The following is a 13,753-nucleotide window of genomic DNA, read 5'->3' on the forward strand; positions in this document are numbered from 1 at the left end:
AGAGAGGGGAGCACGGAGATCGAGGGCACACACCGACTCCTCTCCTAGGACATCCCTTAGCTCTTTGGGTGTCTCTCTCTCCCACTACTGACTGTTGCTCCTGCTTCCCCCCAGGTTTGGATGGGGAGAGGTGACTCAACACCTCCTCTGCCTCTTTCTGCAGTCAGCCATCCTGCCAGCATACCAGCTCTAGATAACAAACCCATCTTAGAGACAGCCATCAATAGCACCACTTCTTGCAGTCCATGGAGAAAGGAGCCTCTTGGGCCAACACAGCAAGGCTCCAGATTCGGGACTGACTCAAATGTACAACTTGAATCGAGACGGTGTATCATCGAGGAGGTCTGCTGTCAAAAATAATGTTGACTATGCCTCTGTATGAGGATTTTGGGAATAGCAGCTGGGTTAAATAATGGAGTATTTTCTTTGCTTCCAAACAAACACAACTAATTCAACCAATTTAATTCCTTGTTCCTTCACCTTGGTTCTCATTTCTCAAAGTCAAGACAAGATTAATGAACCCCACACAGTACTGCTGGAGGGCTTTGCGTTTTTCAGAGTACTTCAAGCCACAAAAATACCTTCAGCAACAAACTGAGAAATCTAAAGCTGATAAAGCCAAGTTTGGAAGCAATTAACATCAATCTAAAATTCAGCTGGTTTGGGGGCTCAGCTTAAAAATAAAAAGCAATTACTGTTGTGGCAAACTCAAATAATACATTGTTTCTCCATAGGTGATTTAGCAAAGCGAATCTGCCTTCACCAGCAGCTACAATAAAAAGCCTTATATAAAAGCTATTTACTTGGACTGAGCCGTCTTGTGATGTTTTTTCAAAAGCTTATTTCTCAAGAGCGTAACAGCCTCTCCCCAACACCTAAGGAAGCAAGAAACTTTTATACAGTGTGAAGTACACAGAACAGCCCTGACCACGCTCAGAAGTACCCATTCAAATAGCAGAGGTTTCTCCTTGTTGCCCAAGAGTGTGAGAAAAGCTTCAGGCAGCAGAACCACAGCTACGCTTGCCCAGTCCTGACCATAAATGCCAGGCAGCTGCTCTTCAACTTCTCTCCCTACTATGGACTTGAAGACTAACAAGGGCTGCTAGTGCTGGAACTTGTATGGGACTCTAGTTGTCACAGTGAGGAGAATCTATCAGTCTTGAAGATTTGCCCAAGGATCTACAAAGAGTTTAATATGAGAACTGGAAAAAACCCTTGTTCTCAAAGCCCAGAGCACAGCCTCTTAGGTTAAAATGCTAACAGAAATATTTTAAAAGCTGCCTGAAGCACAATTGTGTGGTCAATATTTAGCATGCAATAGTAGGGTCCTTGCCCAATGGAAACATCAGCTGACACATGAAAATCAGTTTGAAGCTTTTGAGAAAACTTCAGATTGCCTCTCACCAGTAACTGCAACTTCCCAACCTGCTGCACCATTGTAAACCACACCAGAGCCTACCTTCACCAAAAGCTCTTTCATAAAGGTTGAGCCAATGCTTTTCAAACTGTGTCAGCAGAGCAACTCTGATCAGTTAACTGAATAAAGCATTTGAGCACCCTGAAGCTCTAGGGTGGTGGGAGATTTGCAGAGCTGCATCACAGAGTCCTCTGTGGTGCCTGATCAGCTAAAATTGAGGCAGCCCAGGAACCAGAAATGCTGAGCTTGCCATGCAGCACCCATAGCAATGGGATGAATGAATGAACAATGAGTGCTGGAGCTCAAAGAAGGGCAAATGCACAGGAATGGCCAACCAAACCATTCAGAACTGGCATAGATTTGAGTCACCTGTGTTCCCATCAATGTAAAGGAGTCAGATTTAGCTGCTATGAGATAAGGAGGGACTGGCATGCCGACAGGAAGCTTTACTTCACTCCTGGCTACAGGGAATGCTCTGTAGTGAGATGATGAAAGTCTTACCAAAGGTCTAGGAAGGCTTTAACAGTCTTTAATAAGGCCATTGCTCACTCCCTGTGCACAGCACATGTGCAAACTACACTGGCAAGTGCCCAAGAGAAGCAGAGTCCTCCCTATTTGGGCCTCTCCGGATTGCTCAGCAAGGTCTGCAGGTGCCGTTCTTGGTACACGGAAGCGCCTCTCACAGCTTTCATGTCAGAGTTATTATATACCTACCCACACTCTGTAAGAGCCAACTGCCTGGTTTGTACACAGGAAAACAAGACTCCACGGACTCCCAGATGACTTCTGTACACACAAACTATGTCTATTTTAGCTGGTAATTTGGCACAATGGGAGCAGATCTAAGCCCCTACATCTCCCCTCTATGCAGGACATGGGAGGGATATTTTTGATTAGATTTAGCCCAGCCTCCCTGCTTGAATGTCCTCACCACACCTGAATGTGGAAGCCACATGGTTTGAGCCCATGCTTCAAAACCTTTAGTCCTCAGTGTGGACTGAAGGGCGTGTGGTGCAGAGCTGCTTGGCCTTCCAAGAGGAATGTAGTTCAGAAGTCCCTTTGCTAAGTCCTATGTGATCTGAACTGACACCATGTGTGGGGATGACCAGGGGATTCACCTGCAAGTGTAGGCACAGTAAAACAAACTGCAGCAAAACCATCTCTGTGCATATTTTCCTTTTGTGCCCAAAGAGATTCAGCCTTTTTCCACTTTCTCTGACGCTGTCAAAATCACTGTGTTTGTATGAAAGTGAAATTTTCTAATGCACAAAAAACCAGAAAAGCTGAAAAAGAGAAATGCAAACATGCTTGAAGGTTTGTACAAATTTACAAGAACCATAGGCAAACACCTTGTTATGAGCAGGCAAGGCAGCAGCCTACTTGCTAAAACCCTGGCACCAGGTCTGGCTCCAAACACAAGATTCAAAGTGGTATATCACAGCCTACAAATGGAAGAAGTAGTTTGTGTCAGTGAGGGTAGAAGTGAAGGCATCTGCAGGGGCTCCTGCCCTTTGGCTGGAGAGCATCAGCAGCAAACAGCCTACGGTTCACTGTGCTAGAGCAGGTCAGTGGGAAGTAACACTGCATTCTCGTTTGTAGTGTGCCCAACTAGTATTTTTATAAAGTTGTTTGAAATTAAGAGAATAAAGAGAACAGTTGGTTTTTTTTCTCCATACTCTAACCAATTCAAGGGTTTGAGTTTTCATTCCAAACCATTTGACAGCATCTCATTAACCTACTGCCTATAATAAATGTGTCCAATAACAATCACCAAGTCATGCGAAATTAAAAAATTCTGTAAAATATAAATCGGAAATACTTGCGAGGTCATTTATTTTTCTATTCTAGAATTAGAGAAAATGAGGACTGCCACTCCTGTCGGCTGTGATAAATACAAGTCCCAAAGCAGACTGTCTAAAATTTCCAGGAATGTGTCTCTAACCTCACACTGCAGCTTTCCTAAAACTCATAACCAATTTTTTTCCACAGAAATAAAACATTTGTACAGTGGAATCTGCCTGCAATGTTTCAGGTAGCTACAGAGATGTAAAGCATCTCTGGCATCCTCCAGGGCACCTCGTCAAAACCCATCCAAGGGCAGGAGCCCTGCTCCCACAGCCATCCCAGCTGGCTGAAGCTGGGCAACTGTGGCACTTGTTGCTCTGAACCAAAGAGTGACATCCTGTTTCCACAGGGCTCAGCTCTAAACAAAGTCAACCTGTCCCTCTCTCCTCCCATCTCGCTGTTGTCCCCATGTTGTCAATGCACCTCCTACTTCCCCAAGCTTTGCTCCCCTTCTCATGCAGACTTCCTACTGGAGCATCCCTGAGCTCTGCATGGATGGGAAGGGGGGACCCAAGTGCTCCCACCTCTCAGGCTCACCACGTGCAGCTCTGGAAAACAGCATGTGGAAGCCCCTGGCTTTGACAGAAAACATTCATTATTTCACATCTCAGCACAAAAGCTGGTATCAGGGCAGATAAAGGAGAAACATTAGCTACTTACTGGTAGCTGACAAACAAAGCTCTAAACCCAAAAATTTATGGTTTGGAAAAGTGTGGAGTCAAAATAAAATCATGTGTGTACCACAAAGTCTGTTTATGCAACCAATCACACAAAATGAAGGCCTGCCTTAGTTCAGCTCAGAAAGAACCCCTAGGAACAAAAGAATAAAGTCATTCCTGAAGTATAACAAAGTGAGATCTGACCACAGTGTTTGATCAAAACAGCTGGGGAACGGTGAATCAATATTGATTCAGGAGAGCTTTCAAATTCCCATGGATTTTCATTCATCAGATCCCCAGGAATACCTTGTGTTGCTTCTTTCAACATCTAAACGGGAAGTTGGATGAAATAATTCACCAGGAAAGAATCTCCCCCTCAGAGATCCTTTCAATGTCCTACCAGGGTCAGACCACACCAGCTGGCCACACTAACCAGTCTCCAGGAGAAAGCAGTCTCTTGAGGGACTCTTTTCAAAAAACTTTTCCCCAGGCCTGTGCAATGGGCATTTTCCACAGCAAGCCAACTGAAGGAGACCCCCAAAGTTCTGCCCAGGCTCCAGGGCTCCGTGAGTACTCAAACCCCCCTTCCTCCCAAGCACCTGCATGCATTCAGGCTATATCAACTATTAGAAAGTATCACAAGTAGGAAGAGAAAGTCTAATTCTAATAGGAATCATTTGGGGTTTGTTGTTGGGGGGTTAGGGGAAGGGTAGGGTTTTGGCTGGGTTTTTTCTTGGACCAGGATTAAGGCTGATTGGAATGATAGTAAAATTCAAAAATAAGAAGAAACAGATAATGATCTCTTGGTTCCTACAAATTGTGAATTACAAAACTCCAATAGATCACTTCAAAACATCCATGCTGGGTCAGACCTACTCAGTGTTTGTCTCCACCAGTGGCAAATAGCACGTTACCAAAAAAAAATATACAGGTAAGGTAAATAAAATGTCACACTTCTGGTATAGCCTCCCTGTGCCCAGGCACTTGTGGTTCAGGCACATGCTGAGCCAGTTTCTCTGTGGTTCTTGGTGTATATGAACTGACAGATTTTCCTTTTGTGAATGATGAAATGCATAGTGGGGAATTTTTTTCAGTGTAGTGAGAAACAGAAGACTTTTTCCTAGTGTCTTTAGAGGAAGGAAGAAGTTGTAGGGAAAACTGTCTGGTGTCAACACCTTAATTCCCTTTACAGAGAAACAGCAGTAGCCTACGCATTTAACTACACTTCTGGTATTAAAAAACAGACAAATTTCATTAAGCAAAACACATTACCTCTCAGCATTGATTACTGGGTTATAAATGTGACCTGCTAAGTGTGCATTAAAGCAGCAATCTGGAGTTGCTGGTGACTTTCCTGACACTTGAGTAGGTGAATGAAGACCAGAGATGTCCTCTCTGATAGTACAGCACTTTGAGGATGCTCATTAAGAACAGAAATTGTCTTTGAAAACATTATCTCACTCTGTGCATGCAACTGCAGAGTGTGCGTTGTGGCTTGCACAGAGGCACGTCCCAATCTGAAAGCCCAAGAGCTAGAAAGCTCTGAGGACAAGAGTGGCATGACAGGATCCCCTTTGAGGTGTTCCCCCCTTTTCTGTAATGTGTTTCCTCCTGATTTCCATTCAGTAACTCCTTAGGGAAAGGTTTCCTGGAAGACATACATTTGACCTGTCTCTATGAGAGCAATTTTCTCCAAGATGTTTCCCCATGTACTTGCCACCTGAGTTTCCAGGCAGAGGAAGGGAAGAATTACTCCTCAAAATAAAAACCTGAAACATCAGAAAGATACTCCCTGAGGGGATTTTAAGAAAACTCGGTGGAAACTTACACCTCTCATTGCAGCTGGAATATTGCTTCCTCCCATGTCTGGGCCAGCAACATGGGTTTGATCAGAAGTTTGATGTCCTTGTGTGAAGTAGGTTTGGTGGGTCCTAGTTCAGCTCCCCACACAGTTCAGTGTCACCAGCAGCCTGGCCAGTCAAAAGGCCAAGAAACAAGAGGGTCAAATCCTAGTCCTACAGAAGGACCCTGCAGATCACACCTGAGGGGTAACAGCAGAGCCAATGCCAGCCCTGTGTCCCGGGGACAACTGCAAACAGGATCTCCAGCCTTTTTGAATAATTTCTGTTGGCATCACATTTCCAGGATCAAAATGATCCATACTCAAATTTGTCTCTCATTGATACCAGTACTGTGCCCAGGGGTTTGGAATTCCTTCACAGATGTCATTTTTTTGCTTGCCCCAGTATAAGGCAGCAGAGATGAGGTTGTAAGTTTTTAGACCACTGCACCAGAAAGAAAATAAACTAGAATCAGACTTTCAGCAGGCACAGATGGGCTTGTGCCTGGTCTTTGATGGGGCCCTATCCTACTGCAAGTAAGTCCTTGACTTGGCTACGCCACATCTGACATTTACACAAATAACAGGGTGACACTACATCCTCACAGAAGCTCCAGGGAACCCAAACCAGGCATTGCTGCAGGAGGAGAGACCTTAATCTACAGGCAAACAGAAAATACCATCCTGCAGCTTTGCAAACACACCGCATGGCCACTGCCCCCTCATCACCAGCTGGATGAGATGCGGCATAGGAGGGGCCCTGTAGTTTATCCTACCTCACATTAACATCAAGTTCTTCCATCACAGGCAATAGGCATAGGTAGCTGGGAGTTCAATGTCCATAGAAGAGACCTCGTCCTGCAGTGGAGAGAGTTAGAAAGGACAGTTATAAATCAAAGGATCTCTCACAGGTGCACATTTACCCCAGTGAAGACACCCATATGCTGCATTTTGCCCCTCCGGCCTGGCTTCTCTTGAAAACAGAAGTTATGTAGACATGTCAAAATGAAGTCATACCACTGCACAGAGCTGTCACAACATAATTTTCTGTTATCTACCCTGACATATTCATATTTCACAACGCTAAGGTGCATGCCTGGAGGCATGAAATCAAGCTGAAGTGACAGACAACCCTTTGTGGTTGTGTATACACCACCCATTCATGCATAACCTAGGGCTAACAGACTGCTTCAACATCCCAGGGGGACACTGGCTCTACCAAAACCAACAAAAAAATTCACACTCTTATGAGCTTCCAGGTCTTCACCTGGAAGCCAAAATCAACCTTTAATCCACTCCATGATCATCACTTCTTCTGTGAACTTCTGGGATTTAGATTCCCAACTGCAGCAAGGTAGTAAACTACTGTAAGGACTGCTTCATGGGCACAGAAAGAAGATTCTTCTGAAAAAATATTCAGTTTCCATAGGGGTGAGGAGAAGCAGCATAGGCAGAAGCCATATGATACCATGCATAGGACACAGATCACATCTAAGACTGTATCTGTCACAGTCCTCTGCAGACATCTTGTGTCATTTGTTGAAAAATACCACTCTGGGTAGTGCTGCCTCAAACAGTAGCAGCTCCTTGCCTCTAATTACCACAAATGAGTTAGTAGAAAAATAGTTTTAAAAGACACAAACCCAAAGAACTATACCAGTGCACACAGGACGCCATGCTGTACCCAGTGAGTTCTGGGTGCTGGTGTGGGAAAGGGCGCACACAGAAATATCCTTGGTCAATCCATCCTGTCCTTCTGCGAGTTAAAACTCCCAATGACCTCAGAGAGATCCATCTATATATATTGCCAAAGACTCTCACAGCTGAAATAGCCTTATTTCTAGAAATAAATGCCAGCAACAAATTACTAATACAGGCACCATTCTCAAGACTTGTTCCAAGACCAAGTTTTTATGAAGTTCATGAAAACATGTTATTTTTCAATTCTGGTGACACCAAGGAGCTGAACACTGTTATATAAATGACCTCTTCCCATCTATGCTTACATTCAAAATTACATGCTGTTGCACACATGTGAGCTGCACTGGACCGAAGACTTTCATGGTAACTTCCAAACTTTCAAAGCTACAAGAAGTAGTTTAAATACAATCAACTGAAGAAGGCTTGCAAAACCTGGCTGGGAAAACACAAGCAAGAATGCTTGGTAAATTAGTTTCTGTTTTTACACAAAATTAAAACATTGACTTACCACTAAATTAAAATAGGTTTCCTGTGACACTATATTGTACAGCCTTATGAATACTTAATAGCAGTACAGTAATTACAAAGAACTAAATGATTTGCAGCTCAAGTTAAAATGAATGTACTTACTCCCAGTAACACTAAGTGATATAAATATTAATGGGATTTTTAATTCTATCAAAATTCCATCATGACTCCAAAGAAATGAATGCACCACCTTAATAAAGAGTTTGTGTATTTGCTGCTGTTACTCCAGTGAAAAAAAAAGTTTCTGAGCACTTCAGACTGTTGATTGCCCCTTGTGTTGTGTCTCTAGAGAGCTGAGGATAATGCCACCACCATGGCACTATTAATATGAACTCAAATGCAAATAATGCCATTGTGGTTACTTGGCTTCAAAGAAAAGATTGTAATAATACTGACTCAGACTTCCTAGATACGATGCCAGGTTTGCACTGCAAATGAACACCCACTACCCAGGCATGGTTCAGTGTTTACCAGAATTAGTACTTCAGTAGGTATAGACTATACATAGTTTTGCAAGTAAAACTTACTTGACTCAGAAGGGTGTTTTTATCTGGGGGTGGAAACTTTCAGAATTACCCTTCAACTGGTGTTTCTAAGGGCACCCTGGAATCTGGCGACTTAAAAGTCTACTGCTGTATTTTGCCAATATAAGGGTGAGACGTCCAGAGTTTCTGATCAAGTCATCTTTGGGTCTGTAATATCTGACCTCCAACTTTAATTTGGGGGGGGGGGGGGGGGGGGGGGAACTCTCTCCTGTGCTCCTGCTCTAGAGTTCTTCCATAGAACAAAACACCTAACAAGCTGTGGGGATGGCTGCCTGTCAAAGATACAGGAAGAATATCCTGGAAGATGTAAAAATACAACCTATAGTCTCTGAGCTCAAATGGACAAAAAAGAAACCTAATTATTTAATCTCTGAAGAGGTTTAAGTAACCACTTACTTCAAATCATTCATTTGTTTGGCATATAGGTTAAATTAATTTCAGTTAATTCAGACGCAAGTACATCAGAATAGGTCTGACAGGGTGCTTTGTTTCAATGGGGTCAGGAGTCCGTTCTTCCCTGTCCTGTCATTTCAAAACGGATAAATATGAACCAAAGAGAACAGTCTCCCAACTGCAGACAAAACACATGGGATCTTGACCCATCTCCTCTGCCTGCCAGCACAGTTTGTGAGCAGTGGTTAATTCTGCCTTAGAGCATCCTTCAGAAGCAAGTTGTCATCTTGGTTTACTGTGGAGGCACAAAAAGGTTGCCTGAACCCCACCAAAAGGATTCAGAGCAGGGCAGAAGCAGCCCCTGGACATAAGCTATAGATATTAAACTGATCTTAGTGTTGAGGTAGCACAGATGTGTCACAAGGAAAATCTGGGCAAATTTTGTTGACACTGATTCAGGGGAAATTTTTCCTTTACTATGCAGAGAGGCTTTAGTACTTACTGCTACACTGGAAAGTTATGAAACTGCTTTGCTGCAGTTCACACCTGTTACAGTTCTGAATTACAAGGGAAATGTGTGTGTGTGTATGAGCCAGCAAGAACGGAGGGTAGGAATAAGAGAAGACAGAAAAAACGTCACCTATCTGCACTATCCCAATCCCCCATGCTCCCTTTGGTATCAGGGTCTAAGAGGCACCTTGGGAAACTTCCTAAAGCAGCAAAACTCACAATTTCAGTACAATCAGAATTGTTGTTTTACCTATTCATCAAAATGTACTTTTCTATGTAGTCACCAGCACCACTGTTCCTTCAGTCACAGCACATATGACTTGCTTAAAAAAAGGAAAACTTTTTTGTTTCCATAGTATTTTCTTCACTTGTTTTGTCTTTATTTATACAGTAGAAACAACTTTTTTGGTATAAAATAGGAAAAAATGAAGGGTTTAAGGATTTTGCTAAAACTACGAATTTTGTATACAAAGTCCTGCTACATCTCACTGTGCTGTTAGGTGTGTTTCTGGCAGCCACCCCATACACTGTGTGACAGCCAGCAACCACGTTTCTTACACTGCATCTTACATACTATTATTTTTTCTTGTAATTCTTTACATATCCCTAAACTCTGCAGTCCTGAACACTTCACCCACCCACCCCCCCCCCCCAACATGTTATCTTTTTCCCCACAAATACAGAACAAGCAACATTTGGGTCTGCACAGGAATGCATTTAAAGCAACACACTCCACAGCCCTCCAGGACTGGAAACCTCCCACCACTGTACAGGAGACCTATGGTGTTTTAAGGGCTGTTAGTACTTTCATCTTTCCCCATATGATGAGGCATATAATGAACATATAATGAAAGGACACTGAACCAATGACATTTTTTAGCTTTTGGCAGCTTTACCATAATGGATTTTAAAAACTGGATCTTCCTTCCCTTTTGTTCTCCCCATGACATGCAGTGGTTAGACTTGTAGTCATTGGAGTCCCAACAAAGAAAAAAATGACGTCAATACCATGTAATAAAAAAAAATCTCCACACGTTATTCTGTAAATACATCTCACACAGAGGGCCTGTTGTTATTCTTTGTTATTAAAGTGATTACTCATACTCAATTAGGAAGCTGTTCTCTGCCTCAGGAAGATAACACTGACCTCCTAACACAACCCTTACAGCACCCAGCCTATCACATATATATATTCCTGTCAGCACAAAAGAGCTTCTCTGCTGTTGTGCATGGTGGTGATTACAGGCACAGGGAGCCATGCACATCACTGCAGCCAGGTCATGTTTTCCTGAATGTCCAGCTTCCAGCAGCTCATGAGCAGTCCCTGCACTGTAGCACGGGCTGAGGGCAACAGTTCTGCAGACCCATGGTCTTCCTCTCCCAGGCTCCAGAGCCTTTCCATCCTGTGCTTGCTGAGAGCAGCCCTGCTCACAACTTGCCAGGTAACCTGAGTGGGGCTCCAGGTCTGGTTTCTTGTACAAATCTGGTTCCTGGCTTCTAGCACAGGCTCCTACTCAGACATGGGTCTGCTCTGCTGGCCAGATGGGAGAGTCAGGCTGAGCCTCCACACTCCAGATACGTCTCAAAATGAGTCTTCTCATATGTGTTCTCTTCAGATTTGGTACCAAGGGACTGCAATGAAAAGCTCGCCACAGTAATCTACCTAAGAACTTCGATTGCCATGAGGGGCTAAATTCAGAAAGTGAAGTGAAATGGTTTCACTCCTTCAGGTGTCAGCAGAAAATTAATTTTGCTAATTCCTGCAAAAGAAGAAAAACTGTTCAGTAATTTTGTATGTCAAAATCCCAGTTTGGGGTCATCTTGTTTGCTTGATTTTCTGCAAAATTTTGTAATTTTAATGTGCACTGAAGGTACACAATATCTGTACTATCATGCTGTCACGGAGAGCTCTACAATAACTGAAACTTTCTATATTAGAACAAAAAAAATGAAATCTAACATAGAACTCAAACAAAAAAACCCAAAACAAACAAGAAAAGGCTTTCGCAAAGAACTGTTCACCCAGAGAAACTTAACTGAAGTCAGTACTCTTGGCAGTATTTTCACTTCAGCAAAGCACAACATTTTTTAATGGAAAAAAAATACAGGCACAGCATCTCCAGCAGGCTTGACTTGACAGCTCCATAGACTTCCCTTCTGGAGCAAGAACTCATCTTATTTTATTCTCCACTAATCACTGCTACCAAGAGCAAGACAGATATACCGTATGTGTATGACTAGTCCTAGTCTTCACTGCACAGGAGACTGACTTGGGAAAGGCAATCCATTAACAAGCCTCAGCAAGGCTGCACTGATGGCATTCAGGGAAATCAGAAACCACCCACTTGTCAAGATGAGATCAGCTGCATGCTTGTGCCCCACTCCTTCACCTGACACACCACCAAGTCACCTTAGTAGCTGCTCCCCTACCTCTGCCCCTTCTCCTCCTCACCTCCACAGTGGTGCGGCATAGGAAAGGGAAAACCCAATGAGGAGATGGATAAACCAACATATCTTCCCAACCAAGCTGTAGGGACTCTTGGGGAAACTTTACTCAGTGGCTTTAAGGTATTAACAAAGAACTCACTTCTAAGAGAACATACAGAGTTAGCTGGTGGCCATCAGCTAATCCTGTCTCTTAAGTGACCACAAACTCACCTGCTCTCTGTGGTGGCCTTGTTGTGCCTGGTAGAGATGAAAGTGTCCCACCAGATGACAGCAATAGCCACACCAGTCTTGCAAGACATCTTCCTTGCAAGGCACCGATTAACTGAGACACTGACACATTCTTCATCCAATTTATTTCCATCCCACTCAAGCCCCATCTAGTTCCACTTTCTGCCACTGCTGAGTTGATGACAACAGAAGAGTTGAGTCATTCTGAAAAACTTACACCCCCATTTCCTGCAGTGCTGGATTGTGCTGCTTCATCATTTGTGACACCTTAAATGAAGTTGCATCTAGGGTGGACTGAACAGCCTGAAAAGCCCATTTCATTTTACCTACATTGTATTTTGTACTGTTCCTCCTGCTCTACTGCACCACAGGGGAGGGAGGGGAATATAAAAAAACCCCTTCAATTCAGTTTCATGCTCTCCATGAAGAACTGGACTTATCACTGCAGTTCTCCAACTTCACTCTTCTAAGTGTAAGGTAAAAAAATGCCCTTGTCCCCCATCCATTGCCAGCTTTGTCTTTCCAGAGCAGAGTGTGACGTGCAGTGACAATGACTTGATGCAGCCTCTGACTTCAGCATACACATCCTACAGACACCCGTTGTTATTGGGTAACACAGAGCAGTGGACTGATAAAAAAAGATGTCACAGATGTTTGGCCCTCCCCTAGAAATTGCTGTCCTCGACGTCTCTCAGAGTGTAAGTTCTTGGAAGTACAGGGAGTGATTTAGCTTTCATCCAGCATTTGAGATTCCTGATTGAGGCCAGAGGAATCACTCTAACATAAATCATATCTGAATCTGTGATTTCAAGAGGGTGCTCTCTTTCTGTAGAGAACATCTGCCAAATTAAAGCTGTGATTGAATAAAAAAAAAAAGCTGTTGCTCGATTCCCACTGCATTTCACATTTGGGGTTGTGATTTTTATCATAGCTCCATCTCCATCATTGTCAGAGAAAGAGAAGTTGTTAGCAGAGGCTAACTGAACAAGTTCTTCCCAAGCCACATTAAACTGATGCTGTGGAGTGACAGTCACCTCAATCCAAAGATAATTTCTTGCTCATCACTGCAAAGCAGTCCAAAACCCTCCAATTGTTGCAGGAGAATATCCTGCCCATGACAACACTTGAGGAGTCGGAAATACCAAAGTGATCCAATCTGTTCGCTCCCAGATAAAATAGCTCCATTTCCACCACTCATTTCTAATAAAGGCACTGCCCCCTCCCACAGCACTTCTTGCCTTCTCCGTCACTGCTGTCTCTTTTCTCCCCACGAAGGACAAAGCTGATAAGAAGTCCCTCCGTTGTCAGCAGAGACAGATTGCTGGACTGATTTTAATCAAATGTCATTCCAGCAGGTTAAAATGCAGCACTTTGCTTAAACGGAGAAAAATAAAAAGATAGATGTGACACGTCACCTGGGAAAGAAAATGGAGTCCAGCTTTAAATAGAAAGACACAAGAAATGTCTTTTCACTGAAGGGTTATTTTTCAAAACAGCTCTTTAGACTCACAGAGAGAGCTTTGGGCTTGACAACCCAAACCACGGGCACCGAGTTTAACGGGCTCCTGTTCCCGAGGGACGCAGGAGTAGCAGGCAGGTCACAGCGGAAGCCAACACCTGGTGCTCACCTGTTTGCAGA

At 43.5% G+C, this 13,753-nt stretch overlaps 1 protein-coding gene across 1 annotated transcript in view; it reads right to left on the reverse strand.

The window, feature by feature from the left end:
• Nucleotides 1-13,753, reverse strand: part of HTR4 (5-hydroxytryptamine receptor 4) — a 142,082-nt gene that overhangs the window by 92,395 nt on the left and 35,934 nt on the right. The window contains exon 2 of the mRNA XM_074884035.1: nt 6,538-6,619. Within this exon, the coding sequence (XP_074740136.1) occupies nt 6,538-6,563 (26 nt within the window). The 5' untranslated portion in view covers nt 6,564-6,619. The remainder of the gene's footprint in view (nt 1-6,537; nt 6,620-13,753) is intronic.

The sequence above is a fragment of the Strix uralensis genome, chromosome 14 (assembly GCF_047716275.1).
Source record: "Strix uralensis isolate ZFMK-TIS-50842 chromosome 14, bStrUra1, whole genome shotgun sequence".
In the NCBI taxonomy this organism is placed as follows: Eukaryota; Metazoa; Chordata; class Aves; order Strigiformes; family Strigidae; genus Strix; species Strix uralensis.